This window comes from Epinephelus lanceolatus, chromosome 4, assembly GCF_041903045.1.
Source record: "Epinephelus lanceolatus isolate andai-2023 chromosome 4, ASM4190304v1, whole genome shotgun sequence".
In the NCBI taxonomy this organism is placed as follows: domain Eukaryota; kingdom Metazoa; phylum Chordata; class Actinopteri; order Perciformes; family Serranidae; genus Epinephelus; species Epinephelus lanceolatus.
In genome coordinates, this window is record NC_135737.1 from 20,040,869 (window position 1) to 20,066,677 (window position 25,809).

The window sequence follows — 25,809 nt, forward strand, 5'->3', positions numbered from 1 at the left end:
TACCCTTACGTGATAGCTGCAGCACTCTTATTACCTAGGAGAGAAAATCAGCATGCCACGCCGTACCTTGCAAATTCTGAGCAATCTTTGCTCAGCTCATATTAGTTATCTCAGACCCATTAATATGATTGTTTTATGTAAATTACATTTGTATTAACAATGTAATAGCATGTTTGGTGGCTGTCAGCCAATATTTGAAGATGATAAGATGTCCCAATTTACTTGATGTTCTAAATTACCTGACTACTTCCTACCTACTTCCATGGTACTGGAAAATGGTCTTAAAATGGCAAAAAACAAACAAACACTTGTAATATGAATTTAAAAAATGTCTTAATGTCCGCCCCCAAGACCAGAAATTATACAATAAAAACCTTGTGGGACTTCAACATTTCAGCTTTATCAGTCATAATACAACACTTTACAAAAACGTTTTCTTTTGCTACCGATTTGCAACATCAAGTCCTACTTCATTTGAGTCCTACTGCAAGGCAACAAAAAAATCACATAATAAAATGGTCACAATAAAGATATTTTTCAAATCAACAGTGTGTTAGATTAACATTACATTTGAAGAAATGCATCGAGATCAAATTACAAATCGGGACTGAGTGATTGCACATAAAGCAGAACAAGAAACATTAGTAGGAATTACGTCCGTTCCACATGTTTGTCTTTGCAAGATATTCCCGTCGGAATTAAGTGAATAGCTGTGTCTTACACAGGATGCTCGTTATTTTGGTTGTAAAGTTACAGTGTTGTTGATTTGCATCACATGACAGAAGGAGATGTACGTAGTGCATGGTTTGACAATGATGCTGGAATTGAATGGTGGTAAACTTTACTGTTAAACAGCGAAGAAATGATGAAATGACTGATGTGAAGAGATCAGGATGCCTCAGTCCTCGGTGAACATCATCCTCACCAGATCGGCTTTGAAGCATTCCTCCTCCACCAACTTCTGAGGCTGAAACACAATAACAGAAGGTGGCTTTTAACATTTATGTATTATAGGCAATTGTTCTGGACTAGACCACTACATTAATACGTTTCATTACATTGATATTTGACAATTATGCAACACTTGATATGTAAACTGGATTTTATCTGTTATTATTCTATGAATTTATCTGTAAAGCATTTATTGTAAAACTGATCTTAGTCTAATCCCTGTCAACAAATAGTCGAGCAAATTATTCTTACTGTGCCGTATCGCAGCAGAGTGGGGACTCCACTCAACTTCAGCGTCTTCTTGAACGCATTACTTGAATCCTTCCAACTGAAGCATGAAAAAGAAATTATTAGGCAGCGGATATCATTACAGCATTTGAAAGAGCAGCCTTCAGTTTTCTGACACCAAACTGCATTAGCGAAAACATTTTTGGATGGAGTTAATTAATAGGTACATGAAATAACACAGCATGGCATTTAAATTGTGCAAAAACCCTCCTTTGTCTTTTACAGACAGTGATCCATCATATATGTTGAGTAGCATTATGGCCTTATCAAATCCATTGTTTGCATGTAGATGGTCAACGTGGGATACAGATAATGGCTGTAAATATTACAACATTAAAGTCTTTGAAAAGATAATGAAGTTACTGTAAAAGAAATACTTCTGTCTTTACTATTAACAGCTATATGTTCTTTCTCTTGGCAACCATTCCTTTGGCTTTTACTAAGTATTTTAAGATTCAAGAACTTATTGTCATTATGAAAGCATAATGAAAGTGCAGCTGTATCATCCTCAAATGGTGCAAGAAAGAAAAAAACTTCACACAGCTTTACATATAGAATAAGGCACAAATGTTAGAGATAATAAATAGTCAACAATAAAAGTTAACCAATATAAGTACAAAATATAAGCAAGTATAAAAATATATATTAAAAAGTACAACTATCGAATGTGTGTGTGTGTGTGTGTGCTGATTATTTATCTTAGTCAAGACTTTGTGGCTGCTATGTAGTATTTAAAGCTGTGCTCACTCTAACTGGCTCTATGGTTTGTTGTTTGCCTAAAATGTAAATGCAAAATGAGATCCAACTTTATATTGTAATTCTGAAACTATTTAAATATATTAAGTTTAAATATAAATGTATTTACAACTTTAAATGTATTAACAACAGAAAATGTATTGATTTCACATAATATGTATAATAATCCATCAAGTACACATACTTGTAAATGTATATTGGCACAAATATAATAAATTACTTGCATTTCCATTTCATACTGTTTCTAAATCACGTTAAATCAAATCAATTTGAGTTTGTGGCTTTTTGTCAAACTATAAATTAACAATTTTAAAGACAAAATGTTGAGCTCTAGTTACATGTGATTGACATTATCATCATATCAGATGATTGAAAGACATGCACAGCAGATAAATCAATTATTCAAATGTTAGTTGCAGCCCTAATATGGTGTGCTCTCTTGTTTTGCGACAGCACAGTTTGCCATAAAATAAAGCAGAGGGAAATACTGACTAGGCCCTTTCTCCAACTTGACAGTAGATGAAAACAGAGCCCTCAGGAAGATGACTCATCTGTCCTCTGACAATTGGCTCCGCTAAAAGGGAAGAAGAGTAACTGTTTAATATGACTGAATGACAATGCACCAAATATGAAACAAATAAAGACCCATGAAAAGCAAAACACTTCTCTACTATCATCTTACTGCCAGAGCAATGAAAAGTTTGTAACATACGGTCACATGACCATACATTTTAATCAAGTCTATTGGCTATATTATACACGGTAATTCATGGTTGTAAATATCTGATGTTACCTGTCACACAGTCTGGACACCAGCTCTTTCCTGAGGCGTCTTTATCCCCAGAGAAATAAGCAAAAATATCCTTTCCTTTCCTCTCAGACACAGCCTGACAGAATTCATCATAACCGCGCACATTTACTTCTTCGTAATGAGCCATCGTTTAGACCAAGTGTTAAAATGCACTACCTCAAACTATTTGACTATAAGGCACTAACAAGTGATATCAGAAATACTGATCCTCTGCACAGTGGACCTGGTAGAAATACTCAAAATGTGACACTACCACTTCCGGTCTGTGCAAAGGTTCTTAAAGTGAACGCGTACCTGAAACTGTTAATTAAGAATTTTTAACTTCTCCTTTCTCAGAGAAATGTCACTGTATATGAATTACCCTGTCACACAGTATTCATTCATTGAATTCAAACTTTGATAACATCATACAGAACGGGTTTTTGTTAATGTTTAACATATACATAGAAAACGCGGTTGTACTGATGTTTGATTTCTTTGACGATCCGTATTTGGTGAAAACTACTTCCGTCTAGCGGCGTTCTGTTGTTGTCATGGCGGCGATTCAAATGTTTGCCAAGCTTGGACTAAAAATTAAATCGTTAACCATGTGCTTTACTTTAATTAACAGTCTTTTGGCCACGCTACGTGCGTAACTAATTAATAATTTCGATACGAACAGAAAAAAGTCGTTGCAGGCTATGGTCGAATGGATTATGTCGGGATTAACTTGATGTTTGCAAACTTCAATTCAAAAGCGCAGTTAGCTTGCTAATGCTAACTCGTTATTATATGCGCTATGCATCAATAATTGTTTGCTATTGTGACTGAATTTGGCGGTTGCTGTTCCTCTAATGTCTGCCCACACATCCGTGGTACAGCAAAGTCAAGGGAAAGACTGGGTTGCTTTAGATTCAACTCGAAACGTCCACAGCGATTTAACTACAGGGATGTCCCACACCAAGGTAAACAACAATGGAAGAAGTATCTTAAACCTGCTATATTCACCTGTGCTACAGGGTCTACAGACATGCTAGATAGCTTATGATACCTGTGCGCATGTACACTCAGTTGCCAGTTTATTTAGTATAGCTAGCTAAAGCCAATTCAGCCTGATAGATTAACGTTAGTGTTGCAATAAAACCCTAATATAACCTTCATGAAACAGTTCTAGAGAGATGTTGATTTTAGTTAACATTTTATGGTCATTTAGGGGACTGTGGTTTGGGGTGTTTCTAATATTTCTGTCCATCTAGATTACTGACGATAAACTAGATACTAATACGAAAATAGTAAACATATTTTTTTTATATAGTACCTTTCAAAACATATTTACAAAGTGCCTCACAATAAAAACAGATCACATTGTGATAATTAAATTATTTAAGAGACAAACACGATGTACATAGTAAAAACAGGGTAAGACGAGTTCAAATGTCATAAAACAAGTAAAATCGCAGAAAAACTATTCGACAAAGGTGTTGTTTTTTTAAAAAGTGATTTAAAAGATGAGACAAAGTTTGCAGCTTTGATCTCCTCGGGTAGATCATTCAAAGTCTAGGAGCTCTGACTGCAAAGGATCTATCACCTTTGTGAATCAGTCTGGACCTGAGAACAATAAGGAGTGACACATTAGTCTGAAGAGGTCAAAAGGGGTCATTTGAGGTGTTTCGGGCATCTGATCAGGATGCCTCCTCGGTGCCTCCTGCTGGAGGTGTTTTGGGCACATCCCACTGGTAGGAGGCCCCGGGGCAGACCCAGAACATGCTGGAGGGATTATGTATCTCATCTGGCCTGGGAACACTTTGGGGTCCCCCAGGAGGAGCTGGAAAGTGATGCTGGGGAGAGGGATGTTTGGGGCGCTTTGCTTGGCCTACTGGCCAGATGAAAATGGATGGACGGATGGACATTAGTCTGTTTTTTCCACCATTTTAGCTCATTTTTAGTAACTCTTGTACTTTTCGTACTCCTATTGTTACTCTGTTAGGCACTGGTTTTGCTTTTGTTCCTTGAGCACACTTTTATCTTGTATATTTGTATGTTTTGCCACATATTTAATACTATATTGCTCTAAAACTGGGCCCAGTGAGTGACCCTGACCTGGGAACCCACTGGTTGGCTGGTTGTTCCTGGTTGTGAATCGTTAAATTGTGATTACTGTACTTAGTGGTTACTGTAATTTGAAGCATTCTTTGGCACAAGGATTTCCTTTGGGATAAAGTCAGTTCTATTGAACTGAATTGAATTGAATTTTAGGATTTCAGGGTGCAAGAAGGGACGTAGGGCATTATCAAATCAGATAACTAATTTGATACAGGTCTCTCTGGGCTTTGGAAGTACTCAATAATACCTTAAAATCTATTCTAAAAGCAACAGGTATTTAGTGTAAGGAAGCCAGGTTTGGTGAAATGTGGTCATGTTTCCTAGCTCAAGTCAAAATGATGAACTGAAAGCAGAAGAGATTTTTTTTCTATTGATGTCAGAGAGCAAGGAATTACTGTAGTCTACAGTTTCCAGATTTTTGGTGGAAAGATATGGTCCGATCTTTGAAATGATTCTGATATGATGAAAGCAGGATTGCCCCATTGATAAAGATAAAGATTAGGTTTCGATCAAAAATGATACCAAGATTTCTGCTATGCTGGGTTATTGAATGAGACATTGAACGTCTCAGTATGGAGTTCAGCAGAACCGAATAGTGCAGCCCCCAAAATGTCCATAATGTTCATTTAGCACCTTTAAAAAAAAAAAAAACATTTTAAACAAAACACTTAATGAAGATAGAATTTGTTGTGGGGCTGTTGTTTTAGATTGCACTGGATTTAACTAAATGTACCAAACAACTTTGCAACTGGGTTCAAATGAAGTGATTGAAGTGAAATCTGTAAATTGAGATATTGGACAAAACAAACAAAATTTGACTTTGATACCACAATGGCTGTTTATATAACACAAAAGACTGCTTAAGACTGATTGATATCTTACACACCACAGCTATTGTTCAATGAAGCCGTCCCTGCAAGTACCAGCAACCGTGCCACTTATGTACGCCCGCCAGCCCCCATTGTGATAGAGAGGCTGCTGCCACTGCCAGAGGAGAATGAGAAAGTGGACAGCACCAGAAGCTCCATCAGCTTCACCACTCTCTCTGAGGAGAGACTGCGGGCTGCAGTTCAGCTGGCCAAGCGAGATCTGAGACGAAGACGACTTGAGTCACTGACAAAATCCCCTGCCAAACCCTCTCAAGAGGCCTCCCTCCTGGAAACAAGTGATGTAGAGCTGCTTCAGGTACCTGATTCGGATTAACGGTGCAAGTTTTATAACTAATGGTTCACTGGTTTATGTCTGAGTCAAGGAATGACTTCTGCTTTATTCAGTAAAATAAGTATTTTTCTCTCTCTATAGGAGCTTGCAGCCTCTCCAGATAAGACCAAGGTAAAGACCTCCAGTCCAAAAGTAAAAGCAACCCGACCTGGAGCCAAAAGGTCGGTGCACACACCCCAGAAGCGTCCTATTTCTCCCATGCCTCGGATTGGCCAGTCACCCCCGACCAGAGATCCTGGCCTAAGGCAGTCTGAAGGAGGCAAACAGGCTCCCTTAAGCCAGGAGATCTGCAAGCTGCAAAATGAGCTGGAGGTGTATATTAAGAAAGTAGAAGAGCTAGCCAACAGAGGTAACCCACAAAAACAGCTTGTTACTTTATGCTCATGTCTTACAGTACATCACAATCAGTACACTTTTCATACAGTTATAAATTGCATGTGTAATCATGAACAATAATAAAGAATGGGATTTGAACAACAGGAGAGAAAATAGAGGAGCCACTGGATCCTGAAGAGCAAAACAGGTTGGAGATGCGCCGAGAGAAGCAGGCAGCCCGCTCAGCACGTGTCATCTATGTTCTCCAACAACAGGTATTAAATCTCAACCATATAAACCATGTCTGACTTTGTAATTTGCTTTTCATCTATGAACACTGCTCTCCTAAATTGTTATTTAATAGGTGAAAGAGATACAAGAGGATATAGAGAAACTAAAAAGCCAGAAAATGTGGGACACCAAAAAGGTATGTCTGCAGCATTGTCACATTGCTTAGTGCTATGCTGTGTTTTCTATAACAGGCATTAAACACAAGACATTGCTGTTTGTTATAACTGTAATTTTCAGTTACTGGCACATGACACCACATTCAATAATTCTTTCAATTAGTATGCTGAATGGAGTTTTCTTAAAGTTTTGCCAGCTATGCAAAATTATTAAGTTATCTGTTGTATTTGATGGTAAACTGATTTCATTTCTTTTCTTCCTCCAGTCCATGGCAATAAACAGGCTTGCAGCTGCCCACCGTGGAACTCTGAGGGCCTTACAGGTTGTTATCCACCAGCTTTCAGATCTATCTCATGGCAAGGTACCCCCATATTACAAAGAGCTGGGCCAGCTGATTCGCCAGCTCTCTTTGTGCTCAGCCAAGGTTGAAGTAGAACAGGGTTCAGCTGTGCCTGAGACGGCTCTCAACATCCTGCAGAAACTAGAGGTAAGGAGCATAAAGTAATAATCAGAAAGTGTTTAGACGGTAATATATTTAGTATCGTATGTAGGGCTCTTTTTATAGTTCCCCAGTTTCAAGTGTCTGCCATTGTTTGTAGGTTACAGACTAATGGCTGTAGTTGACCAGCTTTTAAAAATAAGATGACTTTATTTATGTCTAAGTTAACCTTTCTAGTTACTCTCTGTCCTCCAGAAGATGAGATTATGTATAGGAAGGTGTGCAGTTCCTACAGCATTAACCTGCTATTGATATAAACACACAAATTAAAGCTGAGTCAGTGCTCGTGGTCATTCATGTCATTTCATCCTTATACTTTATGACTGCACATGGCTCTTGGTTTATAGTTAATCTTATCCAAATGATTGTCTTTGTTATGTTATGTAGTGTTTACATATGCCTCTTGTTTAGTCGAGGGATTGTTTAGTTTATTTTTGTTTTTGTGAGTAAAAAAATCTCAAGATTTTAAGGTCTCGTCACTGTGTTCCGTTTAGACTTTGGATTCTGCCCTCAGTAAACAAGAGCTGCTCAAAAAGATGCAGGCCCCAGCATGTCCTCCACACAGGAGGTCTCCTCATCGCAGCATGTCACCTATTGGTGCACCCAAGGGTCCTGGCACCTCAAATGTTCAAGGGCCTTGCAAACCGGGAAACCCCAAAAGAGGTGCCCGTGGTGGTGAGTGTTTCTTTTGTCTGGATTAAAACACCTTTGCTTCTCTTTAGTAAGACATTTGTAAATGTATAACTTCATGAGTAATTTTATACTCAGTTTTCCTTGTACTATAAGCAACAATATTCATCAAAACAGTTTCACACCTCATGAATCTCATATAAATGCAGTATTTTTCTTCATACTTTCCTGCTAAAGGCAATGGCCTACCTGCTGCCCAAGCATTTGAAAATTGCACGGAGAGTAAATTGTATGTAAGCCTTTTGACAAAGGACAAACCGTCTCTGGAGTATTTGGAAGGCACCTAAGGGCTTTTGTGCAGTTGTGTTAGGGCCTCCCACTGTGCCTAAATGGCTGCACCAGGCTGAAAATTGATAAGGAGCCATGAAGAAGTGATAGGGAAACAGGAACTGAAGTGCAGAACTCTGCCCTGCGGTCTCCCGCTGCTTAGTCTTATGAGCAGTTAACGCCTGCTGGCTCCTATTTGGCTGAGAGGCATCCTGTGGAAGAGATGACACAACCACCTACAATGAGCTTAGGGACCCAAGTGGTTGTCAAGAGTGTTAGCTAATTGTCTAATTGGAGGTGATGTGTCGCATCATGCCTTAGCCCCCAGGTTTCACACTGATTTACTCATGTTAAATAGTCCTGAAGAGCCAGAGCTATTCCTTAATTTCTGTGTACATAGAATTAATTAATTTAAGATAAAAAAGTCACATGTTTCATTATGTTATTTGTGTCAGCAGGTAAGAGAACGGCTTCACAGAGGCCCAAAACTACTTTTCACCAGCTCATGAACCGAAAAGAGGTGCTCAGGGCTGGCCTGGAGAGCCTCGCCCAGAGGGAAAGAGAGCTGCTGGGACGACTTCAGGCAAACACCAGCTGCAGAGAAGGAGGAGTTCAACGCCCTGAGAGAAGGAAGGCAAACATCATAATGAAGGTGCTTATACAATACTTAATTACATATGTTGTAACACGCAGAAAATGCTTCATTCATCTGGGGCTACAAAATGAAGCCAACGCAGAAGTGCCAAAAACTGCAGGTCCTTGGATGCGAGTCAGTCCCTGTTGCTCCCCATGTTAAATTGTTCAACTTAACAACAGAAATTAACATGTTTACATCTTGGTATATAAAATGATTTTGGACTTTATAGCTAATTTCCCCCCTCATGACGACTGTACAAGGGATAATTTTTTTATCTAACTCACCCGTTTTAATTTTATTAAGGTTTAAAATTATACATATTTAAGGGTGGGGCTGCTTGGGTGAGAGGTTATCTGTGAGGCGTCTACAGTCTACACATCAGATCCACCCCTCACTCATCCGCAGCTCCACCCTCTTATCCAAATATGATCACTTCTGGCTCCAAAAAACCAAGATGGTGACAGCCAAAATGCCGAAGTAGCAGCCCACAAACCAATGGGTGACGTCATGGTAGCTACGTCCATTTTTTTTCTACGGACTATATAAAAGGGGTACAAGGGTGTGGCAGTGGTCACGAAGATTTAAACAATGTGATGAACACCTAAACGATATAAACATATATTTTATATTTTTTGCTGTAGCGTAACCAGAGACCAGCAGGTTTCCAGCAGCCCACAGTCTCCTCTCAGCTCAGAGTGAACCAGCTCACCCAGAAAGAGCCCTCTGTGCCCTGGATACCTACATCTCCTCACTCTCCTCCTCCACAGCGGTAAGCCTTTTATCTGTCTGTACAGCCGATGACACATTCAATTTTTAAAAATCAAAGCCTATTATTGCTCACCAGTGTTTTGACTCACAGTGCACACTGGATGATTGAAGCCATTACATAACAAAGGTTACACTGTTTTGTACTGTAAAGTCGGACACTTTAATGTCAAGGCAACAGTTTTCATACAGTGTGAATCACCTGCTCATTAATCATTAATGCACGAATGAATAAACGTGCTCTTGAAATTAACATTTAAAAATATGAGGGGAAAACAATGCCAGCAGAGACCTGTCTAATAAGCAGTTCTTTTTTCATCCAGATGGTGGACGTGAGCAGGCACCATTGGAAAAACAGCATAATTACCGGCTGGACTAATAGCTTGCATTCACTGTGTGATTATAGTCTTTGCCAAATTTGTAGCCCCACAATAATAATGTTAAAACACAGCACAAAAAAACATAACATCAGCCATAGCACACTCATAATTCAGCTATCCTTTTTACCAAGTTTATAGCATGTCCGTTCTCTTAGGAATGGTAGGTATCTTAAAAAATGTGACATGGAAAATGTGTGTATGGGAGGGCAATATAAATCTGTTGCAGGTTGTTTGTGTAAATTGTCTTCTCTTTAACTTTCAGTGATTCTTTTTCTCCATATTCCTCCTACTCAATTCCCACACCATCTTTTTTGACCCATCTTAGTACAGTGTATATACGTCTGTGCCAGTGTTTGCTTTCATCTGTCCGCTATTATCTTAACAGATCCCCTCAAAGGAGAAGACCAGAGCCTCGATGTCTTTTCTCTCCCGTGAAGCCGTCGCCCAGCCCTCCAAGGCAGACGGTGGCCGGTGGTTTGGTAGCACAGTCGGGGTTGAGCTCAGAAAGGAAGAAACAAGCTCAGAATGAAGCATTAAGGTGAATCTCCTATGACTTACAGTATATCCAGATTTGAATCTCCTCTGTTTATCAGATAAGATAATATTTTCTTTATACTTTACATAGCCATACTTATATTAGTCTGTCTGTTCAAACAAGAGGAAAAAGAAAAATGAATGGACTCTTAATGAGTCGTCCTTCTGTAGTCAGTGAGTTATTTCTAACCTATGTGTCAGACCCCACTTGCAGAGAGCCACAGGCAATACTCTGGTTCTAATTCAACGTTAATTCTTCCCAATAAATTAATCTAGGTGGCTGCTGGATTGAGGCCATTTCTCTTTGTGAATGATTAATAGTTGGCCTGTTTTTGGCGGTTATAAGCACCACATTGATTGAGTGTTCCACATATGTCTCTGTTTAATCAAATCTTAATTACTATAATTGTGCTTTCCAATTAATCAGGGGCTGGCATCAGCCTGATTTTAAAGATGGGGATTATAAGGTATTTATGTGAAATGTTTAATTGATCTTGCGTTTTGTTTCATTTGATGATTACTGGCTTGGTGCAGGAACGCCTGGCTGGATAAGACGACGATGCAGAGGCTGAAAGAGCTCAACCAGCTGAGTAAAGAAGAGACTGAACGCATTAAGACATTAAGGTACAGAAGAAATACTTGCTGTAATGTTGCATCTGTTGTCAGATATTGATCCAGACAACAAAAGCAGATACTTTGTTGATCACATCTGTACCCAAATTGCAACATAAGAAATTCATAAGAAAACTCCACAGTGCCTCTTTGATATGGACAGGATCATAGTAATATTGGCACAAGAGGGGTAGAGCTTTATCAGTCACCATACAATACACAGTACACTGTTTATAATAATAATGATATATGCTTAGACGTGTTCTATATCCTGCATAAACATTTGTCTGTTAGATTACTTAATAAGAAACATTTCCCACCAGTAATGCCACTTAAAAAAAACACATAAATCGAGACAGTAATCCAAATATTAACCTGCCACACAGAGCTCAATGTACCAGGCCTCATTATTAAATAAACAGTAACATTGGGAATTACAGGATGGAAATAATTACCTACGAACCAAAGAACAGAAAATAATGCAGGTCAGAATTGCAGCAACATCCAATCAGCACTGGATGGTTTAATTCTACAAGGCCAGCGGCAAAACACAGTGTGCCGTGAGCAGTGCATGGGTGGTAGTTAACATTTGGTCCATGAAGCTTTAGTTGCATTAATGTTTGACCTTCATGCTTCTGTTTCCTCGCACACACCGACACAAGCAATAGGCCTGAACTTGGCAAGTGCGAGGGCGTCACTGATTTTTTGCATAGTGGGTATTTGGGACACTTGAATGGAAGTGCAACATCTTCGTTCCACCTCGGCATTTCTTGCTGATGTGGTGAAATGTCTGCTGTGACAAATGGGCCTATTCTAATGATGACTGTTCAACCTGCCACAACTACAATTAATCCATGAACTCAAAACAATAAACTATGCCCCAAATATTGATAAAAAAATACTGTAAATAATAGCAAGAGACCAAACCCATCAAAACACATCAGTATAGATTGCATAATACATCTGTAATGGGACTGAACTTTTTAAGGAGTAAAGAATAGTTCAATAAACTTTATGGCATGGGGCTGAATTCAGAGAGTAATCATATGTTATTGAGTGATGAGCCAGGAGTCGGTTGCTCCGCCTGCTCCACAGGCGATAAGTAATGTACAGTGGACAACTACACAAGTACAGATTATTTCTTGTATATAATGCTCATGTCACATTCGTCAATAATCTCCTTCCAGTTAATATGCACTGAACTGACCTCAGATGGAGCCGTTGTGAGTAGTGTGTCGGGCTCTGCGAGTAAATTAATTGGCCTCCACGATAAACACACTACGGTGTTTACAAGGTTTGCCTCCATGCAGAGTGCTGATGAGTTTATAGTTTTGACCTTGTTTAATCGCAATAAATGTGAATATTTAGGCAAACACAGAGTCTGACAAATGCTGTTTTGTGTAGATTCTAATCAGGCCTATGAATTCAATTTAAATGTGTTTATATTAATAGAACTTCCTCTGTGACAGCTTATAGTGTGGGTGTGTTTTGGTTTACAGGTCAGAAGTTGTCCCGCCAACTCGATGGGCTGAGAGGGCTGAGCAGGAGGCCAGAGAGAGAATTCAGCCCCTTCTGGATGAAGCACAGGTAGGAAGACTTATCTTCTGCCTGGGTGGTGCCAGATTTTACCTCCATTGTAGAAGAGGGAAACAATCAGTACGTCTTATTTGTTAAAATAAGATTAAAAAATGAGCATGTGTTTAGCATTGGATTTACCAAAAGTCAAATGAAATGTGACTTTTTGCGTATCCATATTGTTTTTGTCAACTAAGAGGAAGTAAATGATGCTGTCTGTGGATGGGTGGGACTGAGTTTGTTTTTGTCTGTTTACCTCAGCAGATTGGTGAGTCCAGGAACAGGGTCAGCTCCTCGCTGAGGAATCGGCTGTCTGAGCAGGCTGCAGAGAGGGTGAGCTGCACTGCTGTTGCCAATAATTCACAGGGGGAGAGGGGAAAATTGGCCTTGCTATTGATAAAGTTTGAATTTGGTCTCATGGCCACAATTAAACAACCACAACTGAACAATTCAGCCCAATTTTATGCTTGTATCTGTTAATGGGTTTTTTTGTGAATGCTGTCCTCCACAGGCAGCAGAAAGTGCTGAGCAGCTGAGTGAGGCACTCCTTGAAGATCTGCTGGAGGACACTGCACGGGCGGCGTGGGCGGCTGAGGCAGACAGACAGTTGGAGGGCATTGCTCAGTGTAGGCTGGAGGCCCCCACCCTGGAGAGTATGCTGCTTCGTATGGAGGAGATACAGGTGAGAGCTGCTCTGCAGAAAGGCCCACCAGCAGAAGGTCAGCATGGACCCCGAAAGGTCACCAGTGATCGGGCTGTTATTTATAGAGAGCTCTTGTGACAGCTTTGGTCTGGTGTTGTTTACCGATGGAGTCTCTATTGGCAGGTGGACTGTCTTTTTTTATTCTAAAATGCGTGTGTGTGTGTGTGTGTGTGTGTGTCTGAGCAGAGAGATCAGGAGGAAGTGAGGAGACGGTTTGCTTCTATCACCTATTCAGACCCTCTTTACTGGGACCGACCAGGAACAGCAGGTAAAAAAAATCAACAAACAAACGCACTCCTCTTTATCCTCTTTAACTGCATGTAGAGAAAGTATTGCACTGGTGTCTCCTGTAGGTGGAGACACAGCTACAATTGACGAGAGGAGGTGAATACTTGTCATTCTGAGTCTATGCTCTGCTTGTTTTTCATCTGTCTTTTTGTCTGTCCCCTGCTCCACCCCATCCCTCTCGTCACACACCACCGCTACCCCTCCCTCCCCTTTCTCTCTGTTGTTCCCAGGACCCCAGTGCCATGCCACGGGCTCTGGGCCAGCCTCTCCTCAGCCAATTAGGCTCACAAGGCCAGTGCTGAGGCAGACCTCTGCAGCTGACATTGTCCTAGAGAAACCTGTGGAGACTGGGTGGGTTACTACTTCCTTTACACATTTTTTACGCTCACAGAATTTGTACTTCTCATCTTTTGTTGATGGCTTCCCTTCCTTGCTGTTTTATTTATCTTAAAGAGGCAGTAGGGAAATTTTGGAGTCCTCCCAGAATATTAACTGGGGTGCAGTATCAGGGTTTGACCTATTTAACTTCCTTCACGATCTCTTGAGCTGAAATTAAAGGTCTGAGTCTCCTTTTAGGTAGTCTCAGCTCCAACACAATATTGATGCTTAAATGACACTATGATATAACCTTCTGTTTAAAAAAATAGACTTATTGAAATGTTGGGTTTTGATTGGTCGGAGAGTCTAAATAACTTTTTATGGACTTCTAATGAAACATAAATGAAATTGCAGTTTAAGACTTCTCTGTGCATGTGCTATGAAATTAAAGCACTAGCAGCATCATCCACAGGAAGTCATTTGTTAATGGTTTGGTTAGCCCTCTAGAACTGTGATGAAAAGTAATGTGGTTAATGTATTTCCAACGATGGACAGTTAATGGTTTTTTTTCCACATGACGTACTGTTGCCCTGTAATCACTCTCCCACTGGGTGGCCTTACTCATCCCACAAAAACTCACTTGGTGGCTACCGCACCCAGGGCAGAGTCTATTCCTGTCTCTGGCAGCAGGCTCCACAGAGAGACCCTCCACTGCCCAGGGCTTTGGCTGCAGCTGCTCCTCTGCTTAAGTTAATAAGGAACTTGGAAGGAGGAGAAAAAGGAGCGGAAGAACTAGAAATTGTTGACACAGACAAGCCAGCAGGATGCTGCTTCTAACAAATTCAAGCAGCAGAAGCATTAGCAAATTAAAGTCAGATGAACGCAGAGTGCCTCGGGTTCACTTCCCTCGATGGAAACTTTGCCCCAAGATCCACTGTGACTCATCTTAGACAGTGGCTTCGCAACACATCCATCAAGTAATAGCCCTATTTTTTGGCCAACATGGGCATTTGGAAGTCAGTTATTTAATGTCTAGTCTTTTTTTTTTTTTTTTTTAACTTTATTTTTTCATGTAGGTATGGGTACAATATGATGCAGCTAAGTAATACAAATGCTAGCCATGTGGTGCCCTTATAGACACAAAAGAAACAACAAAAAAGGAGAGAAGAACAAAAGGTATATGTACACATATGCCTGTGCACCTGATCTCACGAGTGCACACGTTCACTTAGACCCATTTGTCTAAATAGTCATACACAATCATACACAGTTGCACATATACATATGAACACTCATAGGAACGAAACATAAGAGAACCGTGGGGTTGCGAGTAGGTTGTATGTCACATACATTACAGCAATATAGTTGCAATATTGTTTTTCTTATACCAAAATATATAAAGCATTAAGGTTGGTTATCACCTCTTCTTGTAATATAAGTGCTCCATTTTTCCCAGAGGGCATCACCTTTGTCCCTTTGTAATCTTGAGACTAAACGTCAGTATTTCCATTGTTTGGATGTCTTTAATTATGGCCTCCCACTGATTAACCGTGGGAGGTTCTGTGTTGAGCCATCTTCTTGTTATGGCTTTTTTGCTGGCAGCCATGAAGATTTTTAGGAGGTATCTGTCTTTTTTTGGTAATTCTGTGTCCATATTGCCCAGGTAGAATGATAAACAAGTGAAATTAAAATTATACTGCAAGACTTCACTGATAATACTTTGAACTCCCTCCCAGAAGGATTTAAGCGTGGGACAGCTCCAAAATATGTGTGTATGATCTGCCATACTGTGTCCACACCCTCTCCAGCATGTGGGTTGTAGTCCTGTCTGTTGAGACTTTTGCTTTGGTGTTATGAAGAATCGGATATAGTTTTTCCAGGAAAAATCTCTCCATAGTTGTGAGGCTGTAGTAGTGATTTGTGTGTTAATTACATTTGTCCAGTCTTCAGAAGTAATTACGATTCCCAACTCTTTTTCCCATTTCGCCTTAATATAGTTTGTTGAATGGCCTCTTAATTCAGCTATATGTCTATATAGTTTGCCAATGTTTCTGGACAATCTTTCTGGACAGTTTTGTATTATAGGCTTTGATAAACATTTTGGTAATACCTGATATATTTTCCTGTATAAGTCCTTTAATGTTCTTATCAAAGTAGTGCCGGAGTTGGAGGTACCTATAGAAATCCTGCCGAGCAAGGCCGTATTTATCAGATATGGTCTTGAAGTCTATAAATTCCTGGTTTTCGATGAATAGACATAATGTGGAGAGTCCTTTTCTCGTCCACTGAGTGAAGTGTCTAGTCTTTTTGAGGATGTGTTGTGTTTTATCATGACTTGTTCTTTCTTCAGAGGTACCAGCCTTGCAGCTTCTGAACAGGGGGACACATTTGAGAACTGCCAGCTCATTTGTTCTGAAACTCTCTGAATCCCTGTGGCATAAAACAGAGACAGACTTGCCTGCATCGCTTTTACCCTCAGTCCAAATTACAGTACCTTTTAAAAAGCATTGGCACCCTGCTAGACCTTTTCATCTTTCCTTTTTTAACACATTGAATCACAGTCCATGTAATTAGCATTTTTTGACATTGATCAGTAGAAGAAGGATCTTTGATGTCAAGTGAAAACAAATCTCTGCAAATTGACCTAAATTACTTACAGATACAGAACACAAGACAACATTAGTTTATTGTTTTTTACAAGAAGTGTCTATACATTATGTATTCTCTTTAAAGGTAATCTATTGGTTGATGTTTTTAATTGGAGCATCTGAGATTTCTTGGCTGTAGTCAGAGTAATGACTATTGGTTTCTGTCAGTGCACTGACAAACACAGTTCCTTAGTAATCATTGATGGTGATGGGCAAAATCGGCAGCATTGAGAGTGGGTAGCTTTGCTGTCTGCTGACTCACACATCATGGCATCACAGAGCTTCTTTTCCTTATTGATGGTGGTCGTTTGCTGGATTGTACTTTTATCATTGGAAAAATAATTACCATAGATTCTAATGCGTTGTCCACATTCGTCACCTTTTCCTGCTCTAAATGAGACAGAGATAAAACACCCAGTCAGTTTAGTAGTTAACTGCAGGCTGCTAAGTACTTTCATACCTTACAGTGTGGTACAAGCTGAAAGTTATTGTAGACAGACAAGAAGTCTTTTTCCAAAGTGCTTGCTCCCTTTAGAAGTAATAAAGTTGGAAGTAGGGAGTCATTTGATGTGAGATAGAAAGGGAAATTGTGTTTAGTAGGCACATTGTTTTATCAAGCTATCTTTGGGGGTCGAGAAGTTGCTCTGTAAACTGACCTGTGCTGCAGTGTTGCAGGCTCTAAACTGACCCTGGTGACACATTTCACAACACTTGACAGATGAGATGAAGTAAACAAAAGGTTTTATTACAAAACCCTGCAGCCCGTTGCACCAGGAATACCGAAACAAATACACATAATACATTACAGCACGAACCACATGAGCAATTGGAGCCTAGTTACACCGAGCATGCAGTCAGGGTGATCGGATCACAAGTGGACAGCATTAACTCTGTCTGTTCACACCTGGCATTAGAATGCGTCTCCACATCTATCTCCAGTAACCACTTGTGATTGTCTCTTAGTTCCTGGCTCTATATGCAAATTAACACATCATTTAATTTATCATCATTGGGAGCCTATTTCAAAGGAAGTGTGAGCTCTGCACCAGGAACAGTTTATTGGAGTGCACCTACACACGCAGTGACAAGGCTAACTGTTAGCATCACACGGCTAACATTAACGGACAGTTATATCAGGTTTAATGACACAGTCTAGTTTGCTGCCGTGTTAACAGACATTGAATTGACCATTCGCCAAGAGGAGAACGGTTCTGGAGACCTTCAGGGCTGCATCTAACCTGTGTAACGGCAGCAACAATTTGCTTATCTGGGCGGGGACATCAGCTGAGTAGGGGAACCTTCAGTGTGGTCCAGGACCCATTAGTGTACACACTGCTGAGAGAATCTGTCGTCTGAGTGATCGATTGTCAGGATGCATTGAGAACGCATTGGGTGCATTCACACTGGTACTTAAAGCTGCCCACTTGTGATGCAGTCACCCAGGACTCATGTTTATCCCAGACATGAACAGGTCTTTAGAGCCAGCCTCAGCTAAACTTGTTGCAGTCTGCATGTTGAATTCAGTTTTTGTTGATGTTGTCAGAATGTGTTGGTCTTTAACAGGAAGTAATAGGTTCTGAGTCTCACAGTGATCCTTAAGATAACTGTGAAACAGCATTTGACTGTTGTTATTGTTTTTTTCCATTTGCAGCCTGAGGAAATGAGCTGCATTAATGTCCAAGAAAACAAGCTCGATTTAATGATACAGCCTAAGCTTGATGCCAAAGTCAACACACTGACCTCATTAACGGAAGTAACTCTCCAGATAATGAAAACTCTTATTGTGGCAAACACTTAAGTCCCAGTAGGTCTTTGAAACTGCAGCCAGCTTCAGGTCAGTCTAGATATTTGCAAACCTGCCAACAGTTCAGATAATTAATACTTTGGCGCAGTAATCAGCATAAAGTATTCTGAGCAGAATGGAGAATTATTGATGATCTGATATAATTCTCCTTTCATGTTGCTGTTAAAGTAAAAGAGCAGCTTAAAGGAGCACATGCATGGAGCCATTATTGTAACAAAAATATTTACAAATGTGTGTAACTGCATCCCAATACATGTGTGCAGAATCAGATTTTAGATTTGTTAAAAGAATTTGTGAATGTGTACTGGAATTTGCAGATGTGTGTAAAGAATCTGCCTGTGCATAATCAGATTTGTAAATGTGTGAAAAAATCTTCAAATCTGTATTCAGATTTGCATCAGTTCCTGTGGAGGGGAATAGCCTGAAAATGCAGTTTGTTTTTGTGTTGGTGTGGGATTGCGTAAATCCTCTGTCGGTGTTGACTCTTCCAGTGTTCATTGTGGCAGAATGGTGAGGTTTAATTTTGGGGCTTTGGAATGGCAAACTGTGTGAAGAGCACATCGTGTGTTGTCTCAGCTCTGATTGACTGTTTATAACTCACATTTCTCAGCACAGAGGGACACATCAGTCGCTGCCGTCAGCAGGAAAACAGTCATGCGTGCAACATCATACCACACACGCATTTAAACACACTGAGGAAAAAACTGTGACAACAGACATTCTTTTGAGGCTTTGGTTGGATTGTTTGATGCTGGAAGACTGTTATTGGTTATTGCTTTCTGATTTGTGCTGTTATAAAGGCATGCAGGACTGATGAGGGAATGTATTTAATTAAATGGAATTACTTTTAGCTGATTTGGGGAAAGATGGGGGAACTCAGATGTTGATATTTGGTTATATTTAGGTTGTGACACTGGGTGACCCAAATTCAATGTCAGGACACCGTCTCGCACCAACATCAATTTGAGGTAGAATACTAATGACAGATGATGTTGATATTTTGTTAGTTTCAAGTTGTGTTGTTAAGTAACCAAAATCATTCTTCCAAATGTGTCATGCCAACGTCATCTTGACATAGAGTGACAACATTTAGTTGTAAGGTCTTGAGAACAAAACCCACTGTCTGCAAATGTCAATGTCCACACAATGGGAAATTCTGACATTGTTAGACATTTCAAATATTGTCAACTAGATTTTCATTCAAGCCAAAATTTAACCTTCCATCTTACATTAGAGTCCAACATCTTTCTGATGTTATCTTGACATCCAGTTCCAGCTGGGAAAGCGGATTTCATTTTATTGTTTATGACAGGCTGTTCTTTCAGTCTCTGCTGAGACAAGTGTTTACTTATAAGTCATGACTTACAACAGTAGGGCTTCTTGAGAGTTGAGAGTTGAGAGTTAACGTCACCATTTTGTGGGAAAGTAGTTGTTTACATTACATAAATATTTCAACACTTCCATCGTCTATCATGAGACATAACACTGGCACTGTCCTCCTAAAGAGTATTTCCCAGACAGCATCTATTCTTCTTTACCCCGGCTGTCTCTGTGCTTGTGTGAGGGCTATCAAGCGACCTCAGGGACAATAGAGTGAGAGATTTCATCTTTGGAAACATCAGCAGAGCGGCAGATAAGATTTATGTATCCATGGTGAAGAACCCAGACACAGACCCCGACTTTCCTCCCTCCTCTCGGCTAATGTTGACTGACCAACTGCAGCTGCATCAGCAGGTCAAACAAATCAATGAAAAGATGAAAGCCCCACTCAGCAATATTCTGAACCTTTCATGTATATTTTTTTATCTGCTCTCTCACTCCACCGGCCCTTTGTTTACAGCCGCAGTTGTCCTCTCAGGCAAGATATTTCAAACAAGCGGAAAGCTGTGTTGCACAGTAAATGGCTTCTTGGTAGCTTTGCCTCCGCTTCCAGTTGTGACCTTACATTCACTGCAGTCCCACCTGATTTGAGTCAAACACAAGAGATTGTTTCTGGAATATGAAAGATTTCTCAGTAGTGCATTACTGAATAAGCAAGAAAATATACACTCTATACAGATTTCCTCCACACTATTCATCTTCCACCTGTTTCCTTCCTGCTGTTGTCAAAAGCTCACCAGGGCTTCTGTGAATCTGGCTTGAATCGCCTTGTACTCTCTCTGAGTCACATTCGTCTTTGTCCAACTCTGCTTCATCACAGCCTGCGTCCCTTTTGATGTATCGCATATGGCACTGTCCTTTGCCAGGTCCCCTGTTTCCCAGGCAATACATGGCTGAGGCTGTTTTTTTTTTAAAATTGGACTTAGAAGTCCCTTTAGGTGATCTTGCTGATAGCTAAAGATGTTTATCTGTTTTGGTTTTGTGCGGGCCAAGTTGTAGGTGGGTGGATGTGATGGTAAGAGCGTGTTTTTTTTGCGATTCAGCCATCTAATTTGTGCTCCCCTGTCAAACACAGCCCACACAGAAACACACACTCCCTCGTGGACACACAGGTTTAAGGAAATGTCCACTACAGATGTGGTATACAGCTTCCTCTTGTCCTTGAGCACTCTTATTTAGCTTTACAGGACAGAATAAAGAGAAAAGATACCATTAACACTTTCGTAGTCATAACATTAGCTAGTAATTTTTGATTGCTAAGGTCAGAGGCATTATGTTTTAGAGTTATCCATCTGCCCCACTCTTGTGAACGAGATATCGCAAGAACACCTTGAGGGGATGTTTTCAAATTCCTCTTCACAACAACCAATTGTACTCAAAGATAAACTAGATTTTAGTCGTCAAAGGTCAAAGTCACTGTGACCTCATCTGTCTTATTTTCATGAACACGATGTCTCAAGAACAGCCTGAGGAAACGTTCTCCAATTTGCCACAAATTTCTACTTATTAGAATTTGGTGCACAAAGGTCAAGGTCACTGTGACCTCTGAACACGTTTTGGCCAGAACTCAAGAATTTATACATTCATTATGACAAAATTTTACACAATGTCTAATAGGATAAAATGATGAAGTGAAGACATTTTATATCTAAAAGGTCAAAGGTCAACTTCTCTGTGACATCATCATATTTTGCAATAACCTGTTTCTGGCCATTATTCAACACCATGACTCGGAAACAGAAGGAGAGCCATTTGGTCGGCTTGGTGACACTAATCTTGGGTGTCCACCTTGAAACTGTGCTGATTGTATAGATCTTCTGTGCTGTCGGGTCGAACATGTGTGTGAAGCATCCATGTTTTAGAATTTGTAGCTTTTTTGTATCCAGATTTGAAGCTTTGTCAACTGTCATGGGCACATACAAGTCTGGAAAGACATGGATGGTAACTGCAACTCGACTGGCTCGTGGAGGCAAACAACTGCATGTGACACTGCAGTGATAATTATTGTTACATCCCCTTTTCATAGATATGTATTCAAGGTCGATCTTATAGATTTGTCTGAATGGTGTTTGTTAACAGGAATAGCAGGCTGATTCATGTGTTTTTTTAATATGGTACAAAAAGCGTGGGTGCTGTTCTGACTCTATAAATAGGAAGTGAATTTACAGGGCACTGTATTGCTGCTTTCGGCATGTTGGTCCTGAGATGCCCATCAGACAGTAGATCGACCCATTTCAGACTGGAAGCAGAGCTGACTGTGCTGACACTTTGATATTTATGGCCACCCCGCAGTTTGCGGTCCCCACAGTCAAAACAGAAACAGGTTCAGCTGAGGCCGGGTAGCACAATAGAGAGGCACTTTGCTTTGGGAACTGCTGCAACACTAAATATAGCACCGAGAGCGCCGTCGCAACAGCCAGGCTGATTTGTCCAAGCAGAGAGGATTATAAAGCCAGACCATGGCAATGCCCAGCTGAGCCCCTACTCACTCTGAGCAAGGAGCTGACGGGAGAGCTGGCCTGCGCACTGACACCTCTCCTAAATTCATCATTCTCAGCCTTATAACAGCAAGTGTTTCTGGTCAATCACAGCGCCGCACTCTATTCTGACACCCTCGTCAATAAATGAGTTCGCCTCCTCTCCACAGCCCTCACAAGCCCTTCACCCAGCTCATACGGTGAGAATGCTCAAGGTAATAAAAAGGTGTCAAGGAAAATCCACCTGTATGCCTTGCCTCATGAGCATCCTCTTGTGTTTCCTCAGACACAGCGTCCTCTCTGAGAACAGCCTGACAGAGGAGGCATCCCAAGATGAAGCGCAGCCCAGACACAGCACCGTGTTCCCAGGCCCAGTGGAGAGGAGCAAGAGGACTGTTATCTCTGTACCAGGCAGCATGCTGAGAAACATCCGGCGGTACTGCGAAGACTACGAGGCCTACCTGCGTGTTGTGGCTCATGAGGCTGTCGGCAGCTTCAACCCCTGGGCCATCGCAGATGGGTAAAATACTAACAGTGAAGGTTTCTAGATCCCCTCTGGGTGTCAGAATCTGTGGTTAAACTGTCTATAACTAATTCAGCAATCTTTTTGTGTCTTTGAGGTTTTATACAAATATCTCTACTACATTTTAGCAGTATCACATGCTCAGTTTTTGTCACCAGAGCCACATAGGAACAAGATTTGTCCTTCCTGCTCTCTGTTTTGTCCCTGGACATGTTTGACAGACGCAATGTGGACTCTGAAGGGCTCGCTCTGAAAGGATCATGCACTTCATGGTTTGCATAGTGTGTCCCTGGTGTTTGCTGTTGTTCTTCGCTCCCACTCACACATTTGCATACTTAACAGAATTTTTAAGCTGCTGCAATGCAGAGTGCAGAAGACTGCGTCTGATCTTTGCAGATGTACTGAGTCCATGTTTTGTTTGATATATCAGCTCTAAACTTCTAAAACATACATTTTTTTTTTAATCTTTTTTTTCCCTCTGTGTCACAGAGATGTGTGGTCTTGTGTACAGCTCAGTAAGTTGTTTTTTTTCCTCATAAATTCAGAGTTGAAAAACTGTTGCCCAGTCCCACCCGTGGGATCTGGCTGCTTGTGCCAGTGGCTCGTTACCAGTCCCACATCAATGGACCCAAGTTTTCAAGAGATGGAACTGTGCTTTTCTGAATTTGGAGTTAAAATAAGGATATTGTGTTGGGAGAAGCCATCCAATTACCTCAATGTTTCTCAAAAGAGAACACATCCATATAGACATCTACACCCCCTGCTATTCTGACACAGTGCAGAAACCTGTCTGCATGATGAGATGGTAATGAGCCGCCTAGTGGCGCCTAACACCCCTCTCCTCCCCCCTTTCACTCTGTCTGCTAACACACTGATTGCAAAATAGCAAAACTTTAGCAAATACAAAACACAGGAAACACACATATTTCAAGCTACTGAAAGCTTCGTCTGAATTCTCAAATACATTTTCATATTGTTGGACCGATGATTATTGAAATACATTGCAAGACAGTTTCATATTTTTTCATCCATTAACGTGAGTCTTGTTCTGTACAATTACTAGTGCATATTAACTTAGGGCTCATTTTCATTTGTGGTGGGATTTCATCGTATTTGGATTGGTTAACATACAGAATATAAAGAGTCATTCAGTAAGGCGAGCATGTCTTTTAGCATTTTAGTGTTAGAAATATCTCCTAATGGCTGCTCCCATCCAATTTTCAGTCTGTATTCAGTATTGAGAGCAAAGTATTCATGCATTGACTCTTCAAAGGTACAGGTAGATCAACAACACACAATTACTCTGATTGTTTTGTTGCACTGACAATCTAATGATTTGACGTATTTGGGGCGCTGGAAGGGAGATCCAAGAGTGTACACCACTTGCACTTATCCCTGTGTGTGTGCATGTGCGTGCGTGTGTGTGATGACCCAGATAATGATCAGAACACTGGAATCTAGCCTGGTGCTGCACCAGTCTTTTGAGTTATTTTCCTTCATTTTACGTCTTTCAAGGCGAGGAGTTTTTTCATGTCCAGCTGTGAATGTTAGTAGACACACTGGTTAGGGAAAAAACCTGCTTTGATCACACCTCCTGCATTTTGGAAGATAATGAAACGAGGCTGATGTTTTACATTTTCTTTGAAATCTTAGGACGTCAGCTTACTCGCCCCTTTTTTAAGTGATGTACATATATTATTTTGTCTAAGTCCCTTGACTTTTACTCAGCAATCTTAAAAGGTCTACTCAAATTTATGGCAGGAACAATAAAGAATATTTGGGAATAGTTTAACTACATTCTTTTGACCTCTATGAAACCCTTACAGTGGTCACATGAATTTCATTGACATATCATTTTCATTTATTGTGATGCCGAATGTGAGTTGTCAGATGTTAGATTCTGACTTTTCTATCAGATTAAAGTTTACTGATGACTTTCTAACTTTCAAAAGAGACTGACTCTCATGTCTTTGCAACTTGGTTTTAAGGATATTAATGTCCGTTCTCTCTCGTCCCACAGCCTGGCAGATGATTTGCTGTCAGAGGCCCTGGCTGACGTGGCAGCAGAGTTTCAGGATGTTGTGGAGGAGTACGCCGAGGCCGTCTTCACCTCAGAGTTTCTTCAGCCAGTCCAGTCGCCTCCTGCTTCAGCTGCAGCTTTGGTCAGCCAATAGGGTGTTACAGCATCATGGACAGTTCGCTCTAAATATTGTGTATTTATTTTAGCAGAAAATCTGCATCTACAGACTTTAAGCACAAAGCATGGGTTTCATTTTGGAATGAAACTCTTACATGTCTGTACTCATGTTGTTTATTTACAAAGATCTATATTTAATTGGGATTGCAGATATTTTTTTAATGGAGCTGCAGCAGATGAGAGTGTTGAATTGCACAGGGAGCATTAGTCACATTACTCTTTACGGTCCATCTGTATCTGTGATTGAATTCTGCTGGGAAAGTTAGTTTAGTTTAGATAAGCTTGGAGAGACCATTACGACATTACAGAGGATTATAAGATTACCACCCTCCCTTTGCACTTGGTTTAAATCTCCCTGAGGATTACTCACACTTTCTATTCTCTCGTTGGAATATGGAAATAAATTAATTGCATATGGTCTCCACCAAAATAACATTGGAAGCTCAGGGCATCATGTGTTTAATCTGTTGTGACTTGATTTCCTCTTTTGCATATAATGTGTAAATAAAGGGTCTAAATGCAGCAAAGGCTTTATTTCCCCTCACTGGTGAATGTGTTATCTCAAGAGGTTATGACCACTGTGAAGAGATCAAGTACAGTAGAAGAGAGGGTGACGTGGACATTCTTTTTAGGGGTATAATTATTTCTTCTTTTTTTTTTTTTTTTCCACAGAGCACAAC

The 25,809-nt window shown here is 40.4% G+C and overlaps 2 protein-coding genes across 4 annotated transcripts; one reads left to right on the top strand and one right to left on the bottom strand.

Moving 5' to 3' along the window:
* Positions 1-381: 381 nt before the first annotated feature.
* txndc17 (thioredoxin domain containing 17) lies at positions 382-3,057 on the bottom strand. The gene is made up of 4 exons (XM_033630863.2): positions 2,789-3,057; positions 2,488-2,569; positions 1,204-1,279; positions 382-967 (listed from the first exon to the last, which is right to left on the bottom strand). Exons 1-4 carry the CDS (start codon positions 2,931-2,933, stop codon positions 899-901), a joined length of 372 nt encoding a protein of 123 aa, XP_033486754.1. The 5' UTR covers positions 2,934-3,057; the 3' UTR covers positions 382-898.
* Positions 3,058-3,320: 263 nt separating this feature from the next.
* kiaa0753 (KIAA0753 ortholog) lies at positions 3,321-25,659 on the top strand. Of its 3 annotated transcripts, none has more exons than XM_033630623.2 (18): positions 3,321-3,750; positions 5,780-6,073; positions 6,191-6,458; positions 6,590-6,699; positions 6,789-6,851; positions 7,098-7,319; positions 7,826-8,006; positions 8,747-8,940; positions 9,567-9,694; positions 10,456-10,608; positions 11,139-11,228; positions 12,716-12,803; positions 13,053-13,124; positions 13,303-13,473; positions 13,681-13,762; positions 14,013-14,133; positions 22,696-22,929; positions 24,953-25,659. In XM_033630623.2, the coding sequence occupies exons 1-18, from the start codon at positions 3,640-3,642 to the stop codon at positions 25,104-25,106; spliced, it is 2,736 nt and encodes a 911-aa protein (XP_033486514.1). In that variant the 5' UTR covers positions 3,321-3,639; the 3' UTR covers positions 25,107-25,659. The 3 variants fall into 3 exon arrangements, with proteins under 3 accessions (XP_033486514.1, XP_033486513.1, XP_033486515.1); XM_033630622.2 differs by having other exon boundaries at positions 3,323-3,750; positions 8,744-8,940; XM_033630624.2 differs by having other exon boundaries at positions 3,323-3,750; positions 8,744-8,940; positions 13,056-13,124.
* The last annotated feature ends 150 nt before the right edge of the window (positions 25,660-25,809 follow it).

Excerpts from the sequence above, each read along its gene's own strand:
- txndc17 (XM_033630863.2), bottom strand. The coding sequence starts at position 2,933 with ATGGCTCATTACGAAGAAGTAAATGTGCGCGGTTATGATGAATTCTGT. Across the intron at positions 2,570-2,788 it reads GTGTCCAGACTGTGTGACAG|CGGAGCCAATTGTCAGAGGA; the intron begins GTAACATCAGAT and ends CTTCCCTTTTAG. Across the intron at positions 968-1,203 it reads CTCTGCTGCGATACGGCACA|CCTCAGAAGTTGGTGGAGGA; the intron begins GTAAGAATAATT and ends ATTGTGTTTCAG.
- kiaa0753 (XM_033630622.2), top strand. The coding sequence starts at position 3,640 with ATGTCTGCCCACACATCCGTGGTACAGCAAAGTCAAGGGAAAGACTGG. Across the intron at positions 6,700-6,788 it reads TCTATGTTCTCCAACAACAG|GTGAAAGAGATACAAGAGGA; the intron begins GTATTAAATCTC and ends GTTATTTAATAG. Across the intron at positions 13,474-13,680 it reads TTCGTATGGAGGAGATACAG|AGAGATCAGGAGGAAGTGAG; the intron begins GTGAGAGCTGCT and ends GTGTCTGAGCAG.